Source organism: Ascaphus truei, chromosome 6 (genome assembly GCF_040206685.1).
Source record: "Ascaphus truei isolate aAscTru1 chromosome 6, aAscTru1.hap1, whole genome shotgun sequence".
NCBI classification, from domain to species: domain Eukaryota; kingdom Metazoa; phylum Chordata; class Amphibia; order Anura; family Ascaphidae; genus Ascaphus; species Ascaphus truei.
Window position 1 is genome coordinate 85,711,925 of NC_134488.1, and position 15,135 is coordinate 85,727,059.

The 15,135-nt window shown below is 41.7% G+C and overlaps 2 protein-coding genes across 2 annotated transcripts; both read left to right on the forward strand.

Annotated features, from left to right (window-relative positions):
* The first annotated feature begins 398 nt into the window (after positions 1 to 398).
* On the forward strand, positions 399 to 2,869 carry LOC142497337 (transcription factor HES-5-like). The gene is made up of 3 exons (XM_075604992.1): positions 399 to 517; positions 743 to 917; positions 1,042 to 2,869. Exons 1-3 carry the CDS (start codon positions 455 to 457, stop codon positions 1,272 to 1,274), a joined length of 471 nt encoding a protein of 156 aa, XP_075461107.1. The 5' UTR covers positions 399 to 454; the 3' UTR covers positions 1,275 to 2,869.
* A 5,131-nt stretch (positions 2,870 to 8,000) lies between these two features.
* On the forward strand, positions 8,001 to 9,845 carry LOC142497338 (transcription factor HES-5-like). Its single transcript, XM_075604993.1, has 3 exons — positions 8,001 to 8,124; positions 8,415 to 8,589; positions 8,708 to 9,845. The coding sequence occupies exons 1-3, from the start codon at positions 8,062 to 8,064 to the stop codon at positions 8,938 to 8,940; spliced, it is 471 nt and encodes a 156-aa protein (XP_075461108.1). The 5' UTR covers positions 8,001 to 8,061; the 3' UTR covers positions 8,941 to 9,845.
* The last annotated feature ends 5,290 nt before the right edge of the window (positions 9,846 to 15,135 follow it).

Genomic DNA, 15,135 nt, shown 5'->3' on the forward strand with positions numbered 1-15,135 from the left:
TGATTACGTGATCTGCTTCTGAACTGTTAGAGAAACATTTGATTATTCTTCATTGAATTGCTAACTTTATAGTCAGTGGTGAAGTTTAACCCATGTGGCTGGTGCTAGAGACCTCTCTTTCACTGAATGGGTTACAAATATTTCACTAAGAAGATCTTTCCCACACTTTCAACCCCTTTCAAGCCCCCATCTTATTATCCTCTGTCATTACAAGCTCCAGATGCTCGGCTGTCCCTTGTTGCCACCTTTGAATGTGACACACTTCCATTGTACCTGCAGTGTCCCTGATTGGCTGATGAGTGTGGGAAACTCTGCAGAGCTAGAGCCTCACACATTATTATGCAGAGTGAGGGGTATAAAGAGGGGAGGGTTTGCTTCACTAGCTGCATATCACTTGGATCAGATATCAGAGGATACTTCCAGTAAACCAGCCGCTACTCACTGACTGTGCGGGATGGCTCCTTGCAACATCAGGATGCAGGGTGCTGATAACAGCAAGTCAAAGCAGATAAGAAAGGTAGGCTTTACCCAATATATATACTATAGTTTGTAGTGCAGATCTCCGGTAATTTTATTAGACGTGAAATATCCTGGTTAGGCGGTGTTTTATTGGAGCAGCATGATGTCCCCCTTACAAACCAAGAGGTCTTTTCTTAAGATGAAGCCATCTTTCATACAGTACAATGATTGAAATAGCACATCGGAGGTTCACATTCTAATGACTTCATGTTTTCTTCTCCAGATGAGGAAGCCTGTGATTGAGAAGATGAGGAGAGATCGTATTAACAGCAGCATTGAGCAGCTCAAGACCTTACTGGAGAAAGAGTTTCAGAAACATGAACTTCCATCCAAACCAGAGAAAGCTGATATCCTGGAGATGACAGTGAGCTTCCTGCAGCAGCACATGGCTGAGAAATGTAAGTGTCCTGTGGTGTCTGGTTCTAAAAGAGAGGCGCTGCTTTATACCTCTTGGTACAAACGCCAAAGTACAATTTTAATTGTAATTCACATCTAATTGTTTTCTGTTTTCTTCTCTTATAGCTGCACCATCACCCAACCAAACCCACAGAGAAGGTCACTCCAGATGTCTCCAGGACTCCCTTCACTTCCTCTTCCTGCATAAACAGACAGAGGCACAGGAGAAGTTGCTGAGAAATATTAATGGACCATTGTGTGATTCAGAGGTTATGCGTCCTTCTGTACTGTCCTCCTGCCAACCCCATACCAAACAAACAGCCCAGAAGAGCACAAAAGTCCCGTGGAGACCTTGGTAATGCAGACTCTTCTGTATGAACTTTTCTTCTGGAACACCGAGTGTCCTTTTCACATACTGCATGTGTTGTTTATATGTCTTAAAATATTGTTGGTTATAACCTAAACGAAGGGCCTTATTATAATGACAAAACGTTTTGATTCAAAGATAAAACACATTGTGAACTTGCACATGGAACAATGTAATTGTAATGATCTTACTAGAATATACATGTTGCATATTAGCAAAGCACAATTCAGATGAGCAAATACCACTATTGTTAAATTGTACTTAGAACATACTGTACGTTTTAAATATGTGTAGCTACAATATGCTCTTTAGTGCATAGATCGCCAGGTAGTCCTAGCTGGTAGAACTTTATCATATATTATGCCTTCCAAGAAGGAAATGTACTGAATTATTAGCCATGAGGTGCAGTATGAGACACTCTGTAATAGACGTATCATTCAAAAAGGTATTACAGATGTCTTACAACTAGATTATTTGTACTGTGTACATTGCAAGTAAATGGCTTGATTTCAAGCTGCTTGATAGAGGCAGGTCTATTAAACATGATTATAAACTTCAGTGAGTAGGGACTATATCACCTATGATATTTGTAGGAACTATTTAAAATATTTTAAGCAAACATTCTTGTTGCATTAATGTGGGATGCTGCATTATGCTACTGACACTAGGAAAACATGACAGTACCAAGTGCCTCCCAAGAATCATGTCATATGATGCTTTGTTCCAGTGATATATGGTGAGATGCATTTGTTACTGATTCAATAGATGGAACATAATGCTCCTAGTTAGTATATACAATATTTGTATAAAAGGTAATTGTAACAGACATTTTGTACTAAGTTCATAACATCAAATCTTGTTACACCAGGTGTAACAAGTAACATCTGCTTCTTGGGTGACAGGTGAAAGTGCACCTGATGATTTTCAACCTCAATGAGTCTAAAATATTGAAACCTATAGTTATTAATGGTCTGCAATATTTATAGGAAACAGAAGAGTGTAAAATACATAGTAAACTGTGTAATGTATATCTAGTCTACAATATTTGTATGTATAATGTTAAACTATATAAGTATATTGGAACAGCTTCAATATATGTTGGAATTGTCGTTGAGTAAAATACATTATTACTGTCTGGTCTACAATAAGTCTAAAATGTATCATAATGCATGTCCGTTTCAGAATGCAATGTATTGTTATGACAATGTGTGAAAACAAAATTGCCTTGAAAGTGAAAAAAAACCATTTGCAATAAATATAAAAAAGGTTCTTGTTTAACTTTGATTTAAGTAAGAATGTATAGAAGTGGTAGAAATATAATTGCTTAATGTAGTGGAGGATGTATAAGTGCTTAGGAAAGATAACCTATATGTATAACATGCACATAGGACCAATGTTGCATTAAAGAGCAAAATGACCAGTTCAACTTTTCACTGAACTATAGCATTTTACACCTGGTAAATGCAATAAATCATTATCCTTACAGAAAACACAACTAATGATTGTATCCATGTCCATACGTCACCATAGCCCCACTCACTATTCCTTAAACACATAACATATTACAATGGACAAACACTGTTGGATATTACATTATCATTATATTTGCTAGATTTAGTAAGGGCCTTCCCAGCTGTGCATGCCAGGATGGCTCTATAACAATAAACATAAACACGTACCTGTACATGGTCAAATAAACTTAACTACACGTTTAAGGTCCAAAGATTGCGTGGTACTGTATCAGTCAGAATTCTTCTTTTGGTTTGATGCTACTGGTGTTCATATTGGTGCCTTATGAACATTTTGGGAGCCGTGGACCGGGAAACATATTCTTGTGAATGAAATCAGCCAGAGGACACTTCTATGCTACATTCAAAGACTAAGCATCAAGCATGCAAAGCTTCCTTAAACAGTTTTGGAAATGTTGAACTGGTATATACCCAGGGTAACGTGAACAAGCTAATTATTAAAAGTACTGTCCACGATTCTTATTTGTGCTACAAAATTAATTAACAAACTTTTTTAGCAGCTGGTTCTTAGCAGAGTACATTTTCGTCTAATGTTCTTTGTAAAATTACCTCATTAAAAAACCTTTATAGGTACAGTACCAATTTTGTTTTATAAAAGCCATTAACCTACTGTATACTATTGGCAAGTGTCTTATCTTTTATTGTTACACAATGGATCATGTTATCACATTCTACAATGGTGCTAGTTTTATAAATGATAACATAGTACTTTAATGACTATGGAATACGTATTCCGAATTACAACTGCATTCATCTGTCCTTATATGTGTGCATTACAACTGTATGGCATTAAATCCAATGGACTTAAATGTTACTACATAACTCATTTGACTTAAAAGTGTTAAAAGTGTTAAAACATAACATAAGTCACATTTATTGAAAGTTTGTAGATCTTTTTTCCCACATCCTGACATCCTACTTTCTGATTGGTCTTTTGTGTGGCCCCTTCTCCAACTGTTCCATGGTTCTGTCTCACAGCTCAGTGAGACACACTTCCATTGTTCCCTAACCCCTGCCTGTGGGCATCGCACACTTTTGTACGCAGTGTATACAAATAAGGGTGGTGCCTTCATCTAGGACATATTCGTGGGGTTGTTAGTTACCTTTCCAAAAGAAATACAGATATGTTTTAAATATGCTTTCAAATAAAATACTACTGGAATCATTTAGTTCAGTTCCCTCTTTATACTTCTATACAAAATGAAAGAGTTAAATGACATGTCACATTTAGTAGACAAGTATATACACACACTATACACACACACACACACACACACACACACACACACACACACACACACACACACACACACACACACACACACACACACACACACAGAGGTGGAACAATCCTGTAATTTGTTATTGTATTTGTGAATCTTTTGTATTTTGGTGGGGCTTGTTTGGGGATACAAATTGCAGGTTTCCTTTGTTCTTGGTTAAAATGAAAGAAAACTGAATAAATAAACCCTTCTCACACACACACAAACCCCTTTCTCTCTTACACACTCCCCCTCATTCCCTCACTCCCACTCTCACCCATACCCCCCCCCACACTCTCTCTCACTCTCACTCTCTTTCCCCTGTCTCTCTTCCCCCTCCATCTCTTCCCTCCTTATCCCCTCTTCCTCTCCCCTTTCTCCCTCTCACTCCACCTCTCTTGTCCCCTTCTCTCTCTCCCCCTTCTCTCTCTCTCTTCTCCTCTTTCTTTCTCTTCCCTCTCCTTTCACTCTCACACACTCCCCCTCATTCCCCCATTCCCCCTCTCACTCTTTTTCACTCTCTCACTTTCGCTCACTCTCATTCTCCCTATCTCTCTACCCCCTCTATCTCTTCCCTCCTTATCCCCTCTTCCTCTCCCCCTTCTCCCTCTCACTCACTCCACCTCACTTGTCCCCTTCTCTCCCCCCTTCTCTCTCTTTCTTTCTTTCTCTTTCCTCTCCCCTCTCCTTTCTCTCTTCCCCCATCACTTTCCCATGGTCTTCTCCTCCTGGGCCCAACCTGTGGAGCAGGGGTCCATCCTAGAGTAATAACTAGAGATGGGCGAATCCGTCCTAATCCGTTTTCCGGATTTTCTATCAATTTCCCCCCAAAATCTGTTTCGCGGTGTCAAATCCATGAACGGCTTTTTCATTTGTGCGAATTCATCAAAATCCGCCATTGGATACAATCCGTTGACGGATTCTTACGATTGTTGAACCCGTAGATTGGATTCTACAAATCCGTCCACAGGTTGCGGAATCCGTGCAGTGTATAGGTAATAATAATAAAAATCCGCAAAACACGAGTCGCCCTTTCTTAGCTTGATCCGCAGAAATCTACTGACCAAAGGAACCGGCCCAAAAATGTGCCCCTCTAGTAATCACTATTCCGTTACTATCAAATAAGTGCACACATTCATTACATTTTGAACAAGGATTAAGTAATTTCTAACAGTAACAATACCCTTTGGGTCGTTGCAAATTATAACATTTAGCAACATGTAACTATATAATAACAGAAGCAGAATGGAACATGTACAAACACTGTAGCTGTCTGCAGATCTCCTCTCTTTATATATGCAGCCTATGTAGCCAAGCTTTTGTTGTTATGTATGTTATATGTGGGCAGAGTTTGAGTCTTTATAGATCTTATTGGGTGTAAATAATGTATTTCCCAGAGTTTTTGATTGCCCTTTTCCAAGTGCTAAAATGTGTTTACTACATTTTCTGCAGCCCAGCACACCCTTGAATTCTACATAAAATAGATTTTTTATTATATTATATATTATTATACTTATAGATTATATTATAGTATACTACATGTGCAATGTGGATTTCCAAAAATGTGTTTGACAAATTGTAATGCTGAAATGTTTTTTCTACATATTATGAACAATGAGCCAATTATTATGTTTAAGAAGTAATTTAAATGTATGATATTACTTGTCCAAAAGTGTTAATTAGGGAGAAAATAATTGGCTTCACAAAGGTTCAATTTCACATTGTACTCAAGTTTTCGACTGTGTTTTTGTCAGATATTTTTCCGATTTGCTTTCAACCACAGCTCACATGGATGCCGTGTTCTTTGATGCTTTAGCTAATGAGCTCACACTAACATGTGAAGCACACTTTATCACATAGGCACATGCCTCTCACTATAGGTATGCATCAAAGTCCCTTTTGAACCTTTTTTTTAAATATGTATAAAATGCTTAATGCATAGAAATGTACATATAGAGAAATGCAATCAGGCATCACAAAGCTGAGTGCATGGATATACGAATAAAATATGCGTATATGCTAGGCATTAAACATTTTCAATGTTTTTTTTTTATGCCATAGAACAATATGTTTGTAGTCCCCCAGAAAACATTAAAACTACATGTAGATTTGAAAGTATCTTCCTCAAAACTGCACTCTATCGGTGCAGTTCTGCAGACAGTTATTGGTCGACCTGGCATTTGAATAAATGTATTTTTATCACATGCTTAGTAGATATGGATATTGCAATTATTGGTCTCTGCCCACCGTGTCAACAGGTGGTAAACCTCTGAAAAGCAGAATTGGGGATTTTTTTTTATTGATTGAATAGTTGGTTGCTCTGTTTTGCTATTAGATTGTACCTGTCTGCACACGCACACACTTAGACACCTTCTGAAAAATGAGCCCTTGCATGGCAGTGCCCTATGGCCCTTTAACAGCATATGCAGAACATTATTTCACTGAATCCTTTGACCCCATTATTTTACAATCTTCTGTAAATTGTCTGTATGCTCACACTATATACACATATAATGAATACAGAATAATAATAATGTATTTGCACCAGAAATTCTGCATATGAGCAATACATGGCAGTTTGTAGAATTCTCCAACACCTAAGACCTGGAAAACTGCCAGAGTTGTCCCAATCTTCAAAAGTGGGGACAAAAACACTGTCTCAAGCTACAGGCCAATCTCTCTTCTCCCAATACTATCCAAAGTCATGGAAAAATGTGTTTACTCCCAATTAAGCGATTACTATACCAAGACAAATTTCCCTAGCCAATTCCAATCTGGCTTTTGCTCCAAACACTCCACCGTCACTACCCTGCTAAAAGTTTGTAATGAAATCCAGTGTGGAATGGAACGGGGACAACTCACTGGTGCAATATTCCTACATTTTGCAAAGGCTTTTGATACTGTTGATCATGTTATCTTGCTTAACAAACTCCAGTGCTCTGGAATAGGGAAGCATGGTTTAAACTGGTTTCAGTCCTACCTATCAGGTAGATCCCAACATGTGTCCATCTCAGGCTCTAATTCCAACACCTTGGATATCACCTGTGGTGTCCTGCAAGGCTCTGTTCTGGGTCCGTTCTCTTCTCTGTGTTGAACAATGATCTTTCTGCAGCTTGTAAGGGAGCTTTAATATACATGTATGCAGATGACACAATCATATGCACAAAGCTCTAGCCTCTCCGACCTTGAACACATACATCAATCTGACTTTTTGAGACTTGAAAATTGGATTTCCGAAAACAAACTGTTTTTAAACACTGACAAGACTGTAACAATAGTATTTGGGACCAAGGCTAAATTTCTAAAGCTTCCAATGACTGAGCTCCAGATCAGAACCAATGCTAACACCACCCTAACTCCTGTTACTAGTTTTAAATACTTTGGCATATGAGTTGACTCCCATTTAACATTTGGGATGCACATTGATACCCATCCAAATATCCAAGTCCTCCAAATCCTATGCCAAACTAGTTGTATGCCAGTTTGTATTTGTTATATGTATGTTTCCCTGATCTTGTTGGGTCAGTTTTTTATCAGGCAGCCTTGCTTATATGTATAAGTACTCTGTACACTTTTTGATTATATTTAGTCACTAGTGGTCACCACACATATTGTTTGTAAGCAGTAGCGCTTTCAGCACTTTCCTTTTTGTTGTACACAATTCAATAGGCAATCTTGAAAGAGGTCTTTCCCACACTTTCAACTCTTTAATAGCCCACCCCCACCATATCCCCATCTGCATTACAGGCTCCAGATGCTCGGTTGTCCCTTGTTGCCACCTTTGAATGTGACACACTTCCATTGTGCCTGCAGTGTCCCTGATTGGCTGATGAGTGTGGGAAACTCTGCAGAGCTAGAGCCTCACACATTATTATGCAGAGTGAGGGGTATAAAGAGGGGAGGGTTTGCTTCACTAGCTGCATATCACTTGGATTAGATATCAGAGGATACTTCCAGTAAACCAGCTGCTACTCACTGACTGTGCGGGATGGCTCCTTGTAACATCAGGATACAGGGTGCTGATAACAGCAAGTCAAAAGGAATAAGAAAGGTAGGAATTGCTTTCTGTTTATAGTGCTAAACTCCAGGAGCCATGGGGGAAAAAATATTCTTTGCAATTAATTTATTGGGGTAACAGCAAAATGAGTATTGAGTAATGAGTAATGGGTTGTGATGCACATTCAACTTTCCAAGCCGCAAATATCCCTACTTCACATGATGAATGGGGCTTTTGTAGATTGGAAAGCTCTTCACATCCTTTTTTGCTACCTATCCTGGAGTACAATAACTCACTGTAAAAGCACATGGGAAATTCTAATGACTTCATGTTTTCTTCTCCAGATGAGGAAGCCTGTGATTGAGAAGATGAGGAGAGATCGTATTAACAGCAGCATTGAGCAGCTCAAGACCTTACTGGAGAAAGAGTTTCAGAAACATGAACTTCCATCCAAACCAGAGAAAGCTGATATCCTGGAGATGACAGTTAGCTTCCTGCAGCAGCACATGGCTGAGAAACGTAAGTGTCCTGTGGTGTCTGGTTGTAAAACAGGGGAGCTGATTCTCTTAAAACAAAAGCCAAAGTACAATATTAAGTGTAATACAAGTTTAATCGGGTTTTTTTCTTTCTTCTATAGCTGCACCACCATCCAACCAAACCTACAGAGAAGGTCACTCCAGATGTCTCCAGGACTTCTTTCACTTCCTCTCCCTGCATAAACAGACAGAGAGTCAGGTGAAGCTATTTACTAATATCTATGGGCCTCAAGCTAGATCAGTGAGTGAATATCCCGCCTTACTATCTTGCTATCAAAACTCTGCTAAACAGACAGCTCAGAAGAACACCAAAGCCATGTGGAGACCATGGTAATGCAGGATTTTCTACTGTTTGTAGACCTTGTACTGATGGTTGAAAACTATATTTGTTGGACAACAAGGACTCATTCTGTCTGCAAAGCTTTAAGTACAACACCAAATGCACAGTAATACTTTAGAAAAAATATATATTCTTATTATATAATGTCACCTTGTGAATATGTATGTTTTATATACAAAAAACTGTTGATATTTTGACTATATTATCTCTTTTCTAAATAATACTGTGTCTGTGCAGCTGTTTTCACCTATGCTTGTTGGTGCATTCCTAAAGGATGTAGCATTAATACTATTGTATTTGAATGCAGGTTACTACTGTATGTTATGCCTTCCATGAAGGTGATGTACTGAATCATGTTAGCTCAAATGTGATAAGAGTTGCACCTATTACTATTCAGGAGGTGACTAAGATGCCTTTATTTTTCACAATATAATACAGTTACAGTAACTTTAACACTGTTAGCCCTATTCTGTACTGAGTACATAAAAGTAAAGCTTGTTACAAGCTGCCTATTTAGTGTCATGTTTACACCGGATAATATTGACTTTCAATGAGTGTGAATTGTATAGTGATTTGATAGATTTCAGTGTATGTGGGTATTCCCAATAAATGCTGAATAGTTTATTGATTTATTAAATAATTGTATGCATTATCAGTGAGTCCTTAACACATATCTGTAAGGTGTGCTCTGCAATCTTTGTAGAAATTTTCAACAGATATGGGATGTGTTATCAACACATATATTTGTAAAATAAGTAGATGTATTCCTATGAAATGTGATCTATTTTTATATGCTTTTATTGCCTGCAATATTTGTAAGAACTATTATAAAGCTACTTGTAACGGTATAGTGATTCATTTGACGTTTGACAATGTATTTTTGTGAACAACAAAGGTCTTGGAACTGAATAAAATAACCTTAAAAAAAAGAGTGTTCATATTTTCTTGTTTGTATATTAAAGATTACAGATGGGCTGCCACAATGTATCTATATATATATATATTTCTCAAACCGTTGTATGCCTGTCTGTCTGTCTGTCCTGTGTCTCCCTGTCCCTAGGGGCAATCACATTGGACCTTTGGCCCGTCACTCCGCCTCAGGCCAATGAGATGGCTCCCTTGGCCTGCCCGCCCCCGCACACCTCTCATTGGCCTGAGGCGGAGTGACGGGCCAAAGGGGACACACACACACACACACACACTCTCACTCTCACTCTCTCCCCCCCTTCCCCCCCCCCCCCATCACGTGCGCCACCCTGCACCGGCTCCCGGATGGAGGGGAAGCGCGGCGCGGCCCTCCTGCCACAGCCGCCAACTTCAGGCTGATCCCCCCTCGCTCTCAACCGGCTCCTGGACGGAGGGGAAGCACGGCACGGCCCTCCTAACCCAGCCGCCAACACTCAGTTACCTCCCAGGCACTCCCTTACCTCCCCGTCGCTACCTCCCCGGGTGCTGGGGGGCCAAGCAGCCTACTCGGATCTGCGCCACTCCCACTCTCCACCACCTCTCACTCCCGTCGTGTGTGTGTGTGGAGAGGGACATTTTACTCCTGCCACCAATTTGTGCCTCACTTTCACCCCTACCCCTGCCCTTCACCCCCCTCTACTCCTGCCCTTCACCTACCCCTGCCCTTCACCTACCCCTGCCCTTCACCCCCCTACCCCTGCCCTTCACCCCCCCCCCACCCCCTGCCCTTCACCCCCCCCCACCCCCTGCCCTTCACCCCCCACCCCATGCCCTTCACCCCCCCTACCCCTGCCCTTCACCCCCCCTACCCCTGCCCTTCACCCCCCCCTACCCCTGCCCTTCACCCCCCCTACCCCTGCCCTTCAACCCCCCTACCCCTGCCCTTCACTCCCCCCACCCCTGCCGTTCTCTCCCTCTACCCCTGCCCTTCACCCCCCTGCCCTTCACCCCCCATGCCCTACCCCTGCCCTTCACCCCCACCCCCTACCCTTCACCACCTACCCTGCCCTTCACCCCCCACCCCCTACCCCTGCCCTTCACCCCCCACCCCTACTCATGGCCTTCACCCCCTACCCCTGCCCTTCACCCCCTGCCCCCTCCCTGCCCTTCACCCCCCGCACCCACCCCGCCCTTCACGCACCCCCCCTTCCCACCCACCCTTTACGCACCCTGCCCCTGCAATCCCGGGCAACGCCGGGTATATCAGCTAGTTCTACTATATTTAGCAAAGTAGACGGTCAAAACTAAGTATCTATATTAACTATTATATTGCACTCAGTATTAAGAACCAAAAATTATTTGATGTTATATTTGTAGCCTTTCCCATGGAACGAAGTGATAAAAAGAGTGCAGAAATATTTACTTATGCATTTAGACATAGCGCATGGTAAATCAGAATATGTAGAGTCTTCTACTTGCCAGTTTCCCTCACTAAATAACCAATCCCAGAGATTACTGGGACAATAGAAGTGTGCCTCATTAAACTATGACAACAATTACAACAAAACATCTGGACCGAGGGATATAACAGAAAGGTGGGAATGTGATATAATTGCTGGAAAGATCTGTGCAGGCTGCATGGATTCTGCAGTAGAGACATGAGATTTCATTCAAACGTTGCACCTACTGTACATCTAGGAAGAAATGTCATGTTTTTCAATTAAATGGTTATCGCAGCAAGTACAAAATAAAATGCTAACACTATAAATTAATCGCATGCTATCTCTGCTAATAAAATTTACCCATTTGCCCTAGGTTCTCTGTGCCAGAGAATCGCTCAGAGGATTTTAAGTAAAGTTATTAAAATAACATTTGTATATAATAGGGAAAAACACAAACTGCTATAAACAAAACCAGTTGTTACAATTGCAATGGGTACTAAGCCAACAGCTTTCCCAGGACCCAATTAGTTTAGCAGGGGGGTCGGCCCAAGTTGATAAGGAGCGGTGGGGGTGTTTGTGTGAGTTGTTGCGCATATGGGGGATCAGGTCAAGTTTGGGGGGATTCTGCACAAATTGTTCAGCGAAGGGGAGGGGCATGAGCTTGGGGCAACTGAACATTGCTGAACAGAGAGGGGTCTGACCCTAAATTTCCCTGTGGGATGGATCACTTCTACCGCAGGGCGCTCAACTAGTCTTCCAGTGCTAGAAGGTGTCATATGGAATAAACAGTTTACTAAACATGGGCCACAGTGCTTTATATGTATAGCCAGGTCCCCTTGGTTCCCCCCCCCCCTTAACCTCCGCATGGCCGGGGAGAATTGCTGGTTAGTCAGGAGAAATACATTTGGCGCGCTGGTAGCCACGCTTCAGTCGGAAGGGGGAGCAGAACAGAGCAAGTAGTGTCCAGGAAGCTATGCTTAGTTTGCCCCCTTAGGTCCAAGGCAGGTCCTAAGTCCCTATCAGCTTGTTGGTACTGTAGGGAAAGGCCCCTAAGATAGGGACCTTTCCCCATTAGCTTATAGTGTCAGAGATGCTGCGCAGAGACTTGTGGCCTGTGGTCTGGGACCAGACCACCACCGCAAGACAAAGACTCTCTTCAGGTGGGACACTCCAGCAGGAGTCCACCCCACGCAGAGGCGGACGCCTTCACTGACGACGATGATGTGGGATCAGACTGGTCTTGTCAATAGTTGGCAGTATCCGGGTGCTGGAACACCCGGCAGGTATCACGCCCTACAAGTGCACCAACGTTCACACACATTCTGTGGTTAGCCCTACCGCACACTTTGGGGTGGGTTCGGCTCCTGGGAACACCGGGTGGTTAGGTGCCCAGGGCACCTCAGTACTTTGGGTGTATAGGCGGTGGTTGGACAGTGGGGCACTGTGTGGGCACGGCCGTGCGAGGCCTGTATATATATGTTATTAGTTGTGTACCAGTAATAATAATCTGTTATAACACTGTGTGTATATCATTTCTATTTTGTGTGTTCCTGGGCTGCGGTTATCCAATTGTGCTTGGATCCCTCCCAGGTGGAGAAGCTGTCATCACACATATAAGGTACACGTACACCCCAGGCTCCCTGCAGCAGAGGATCAGGCCTCCTGTGAGCCCAACAGGTAACGCACCCTAGTAACCCTAGACACGGGGGAAAGGGGGCTACATATGTTTTTTGTAAATTGTTGTACAGACAGCAACTTCCATGATTGTTTCCTTCTCAAATCATATAATCTCTGGCCCAATTTTTTCTTGCTTGTGTGAATTAATGTTTATGGGAGAGTACAGTATATATGGGCTTATTTATAAAGCTCCTAAAAACTGCAGCTAGATGCACAGTGCCAACAGAAATATATTCTGCCACTTTCATGTGAGGAAAATGGCACTGTATCTGTATCATATGAGCTTCATAAAAATCATCAAGAATTAAAGGATAGGAATTTTGTTGTTACTATGTCTAAGATATCAGGTATCCTGACAGGTTTAGGTACTAAAGTGGCCTCACATTTGTTAGAACACACAAAAATCAAAGGAAGACAAGTACAGAAGTGTGAGAACAAATGTGTGGAAATCCTCAACTAGGGCACAAGCTAAGGATCTGTAAACAGACAGTGTTGGCAAGTTTCTCTTCAAATGCTAATTTCCTATTAATTCTCTCCACATGCAATGCTAAGAAATTCCCAATACAACAGTCAGCCAGTTTCCCAGAATGTGTTACTTACTGACACCAGGCAATGTGAGAATGCCTCCCCAAATGCTGGGTGTGCACCATACCTTTCTACATTTAACAACTTAGGGCCTCATTCATTAAAGCACAGTAAGAGTGAATGGGATGCTGTAGTACAGTGGAATTTTAATTCTGTTCTTTAGTTTTAAATACTTAGGGGCACCTTCTAGTTGCTGCAAGAAGTGCCTGTCCTTAAGGAAGAGCCCATTTCACTCGGATATGTAGGTCGTCGTGCTCTAAAAGCCCTTCTTATATGTCCAAACCATGCGAGAAAGGCAATATCATTCTGGGTCTTCAAATCCATGCCATATGGACAAAATGTCTCAATCTTGCAAATATTGTCAGTTTGCTTGTATTTTAGCACCTCCTTTAGGTCCAAAATGCAAAACCAGGCAGAAGTACTCGCAAATTTTATCTCGCTACCTCCAGGCTGGCGGGATTGCCCCAATAGATGCGAGATTAGCTCTTTCGGCTCTATTGGGCAGGGTTTCTTTAATTGAATTACTTTAATTACCTTTTTCATGCACCTTTCTAACCTCCCTGTACTGTCTGCCTAATTATGTACATTACTGAAAACATTACTAGTCAATAATGCCCTGACTGGAGGAGGTGAAGGGCCAATGTGAAGTTGAGGGTCTTCAACCAAGCCAAAGCATTAGTGGCCAGGAATGCTCTTTTTTTACGTGAGGTGGATCTGTCTTTTAGGCAGGAATTGATGGACTACACGATCCGTTCCACAAGTGCCCAGCTGTCCGGACCCCGACTCCAATCTGGTGACGTCATCTGCACAGAGATTTTCTCTATCATGCTTGTATTTTTTACCCTCTTGTAAGTGCAGGTCCAATAGACGGTGTTTCTCTCTTTTTTAACATTTAATTTATTTTGCACAGAGTTATGCTATGGTGCTTGCGCTTCCTTCTGTCTATATATATACTGTATATATGTATATATATATATATATATATGCAAATGTTAATACAACTGTATGCTCATCTGCATGTCTTAGGCAGGTCTGCAACCCCGCCTTTCCCCATTATCACCCAGCACACAGCCCTTCCACTGCAGCAAGGGATTCTGGGAAATGACAAGCAAATGAGCACGCAGTGCCACTTTTTGCTTCAAAAACCATTTTTAACATGGTTCCCTATAGGCTTAAGCTTGCTGCATGGTCACAGCTTTGAGCACAGCCAGGGTTAAGGTGCATACCCAGAAAACCACCCACAGACAGCTGTTTCGACCTTAATGGGTCTCATCAGTGATATATATTGTATACAGCTTTCTAATGTAACTGGGTAGGTTGTTCAGCTTATTTGGAAATTCAGAATGTTGTTCTATTTAATGGGTGTGTTTAGTGGGGCTACTTGTTAGGTATTTCCGCTAGCCTTAGTCCCTCTCTACTCTGTGAGAGGATCTATCAGAATAAAGGGAAAATCTAGTGAAAGGCTCTGCTTAATGCACAGTGACATCATACAAAGGGAATATCTAGAGGAAATCAAACTTCCACGCTCACAAAATAACTTATTCATAGAATGAGTCATCAATCACTATGCTTTATATTT

Coding starts and splice junctions, on each gene's coding strand:
- LOC142497337 (XM_075604992.1), top strand. CDS start 455: ATGGCTCCTTGCAACATCAGGATGCAGGGTGCTGATAACAGCAAGTCA. Junction 518..742: donor AGTCAAAGCAGATAAGAAAG/GTAGGCTTTACC, acceptor TTTCTTCTCCAG/ATGAGGAAGCCTGTGATTGA. Junction 918..1,041: donor GCAGCACATGGCTGAGAAAT/GTAAGTGTCCTG, acceptor CTTCTCTTATAG/CTGCACCATCACCCAACCAA.
- LOC142497338 (XM_075604993.1), top strand. CDS start 8,062: ATGGCTCCTTGTAACATCAGGATACAGGGTGCTGATAACAGCAAGTCA. Junction 8,125..8,414: donor AGTCAAAAGGAATAAGAAAG/GTAGGAATTGCT, acceptor TTTCTTCTCCAG/ATGAGGAAGCCTGTGATTGA. Junction 8,590..8,707: donor GCAGCACATGGCTGAGAAAC/GTAAGTGTCCTG, acceptor TTTCTTCTATAG/CTGCACCACCATCCAACCAA.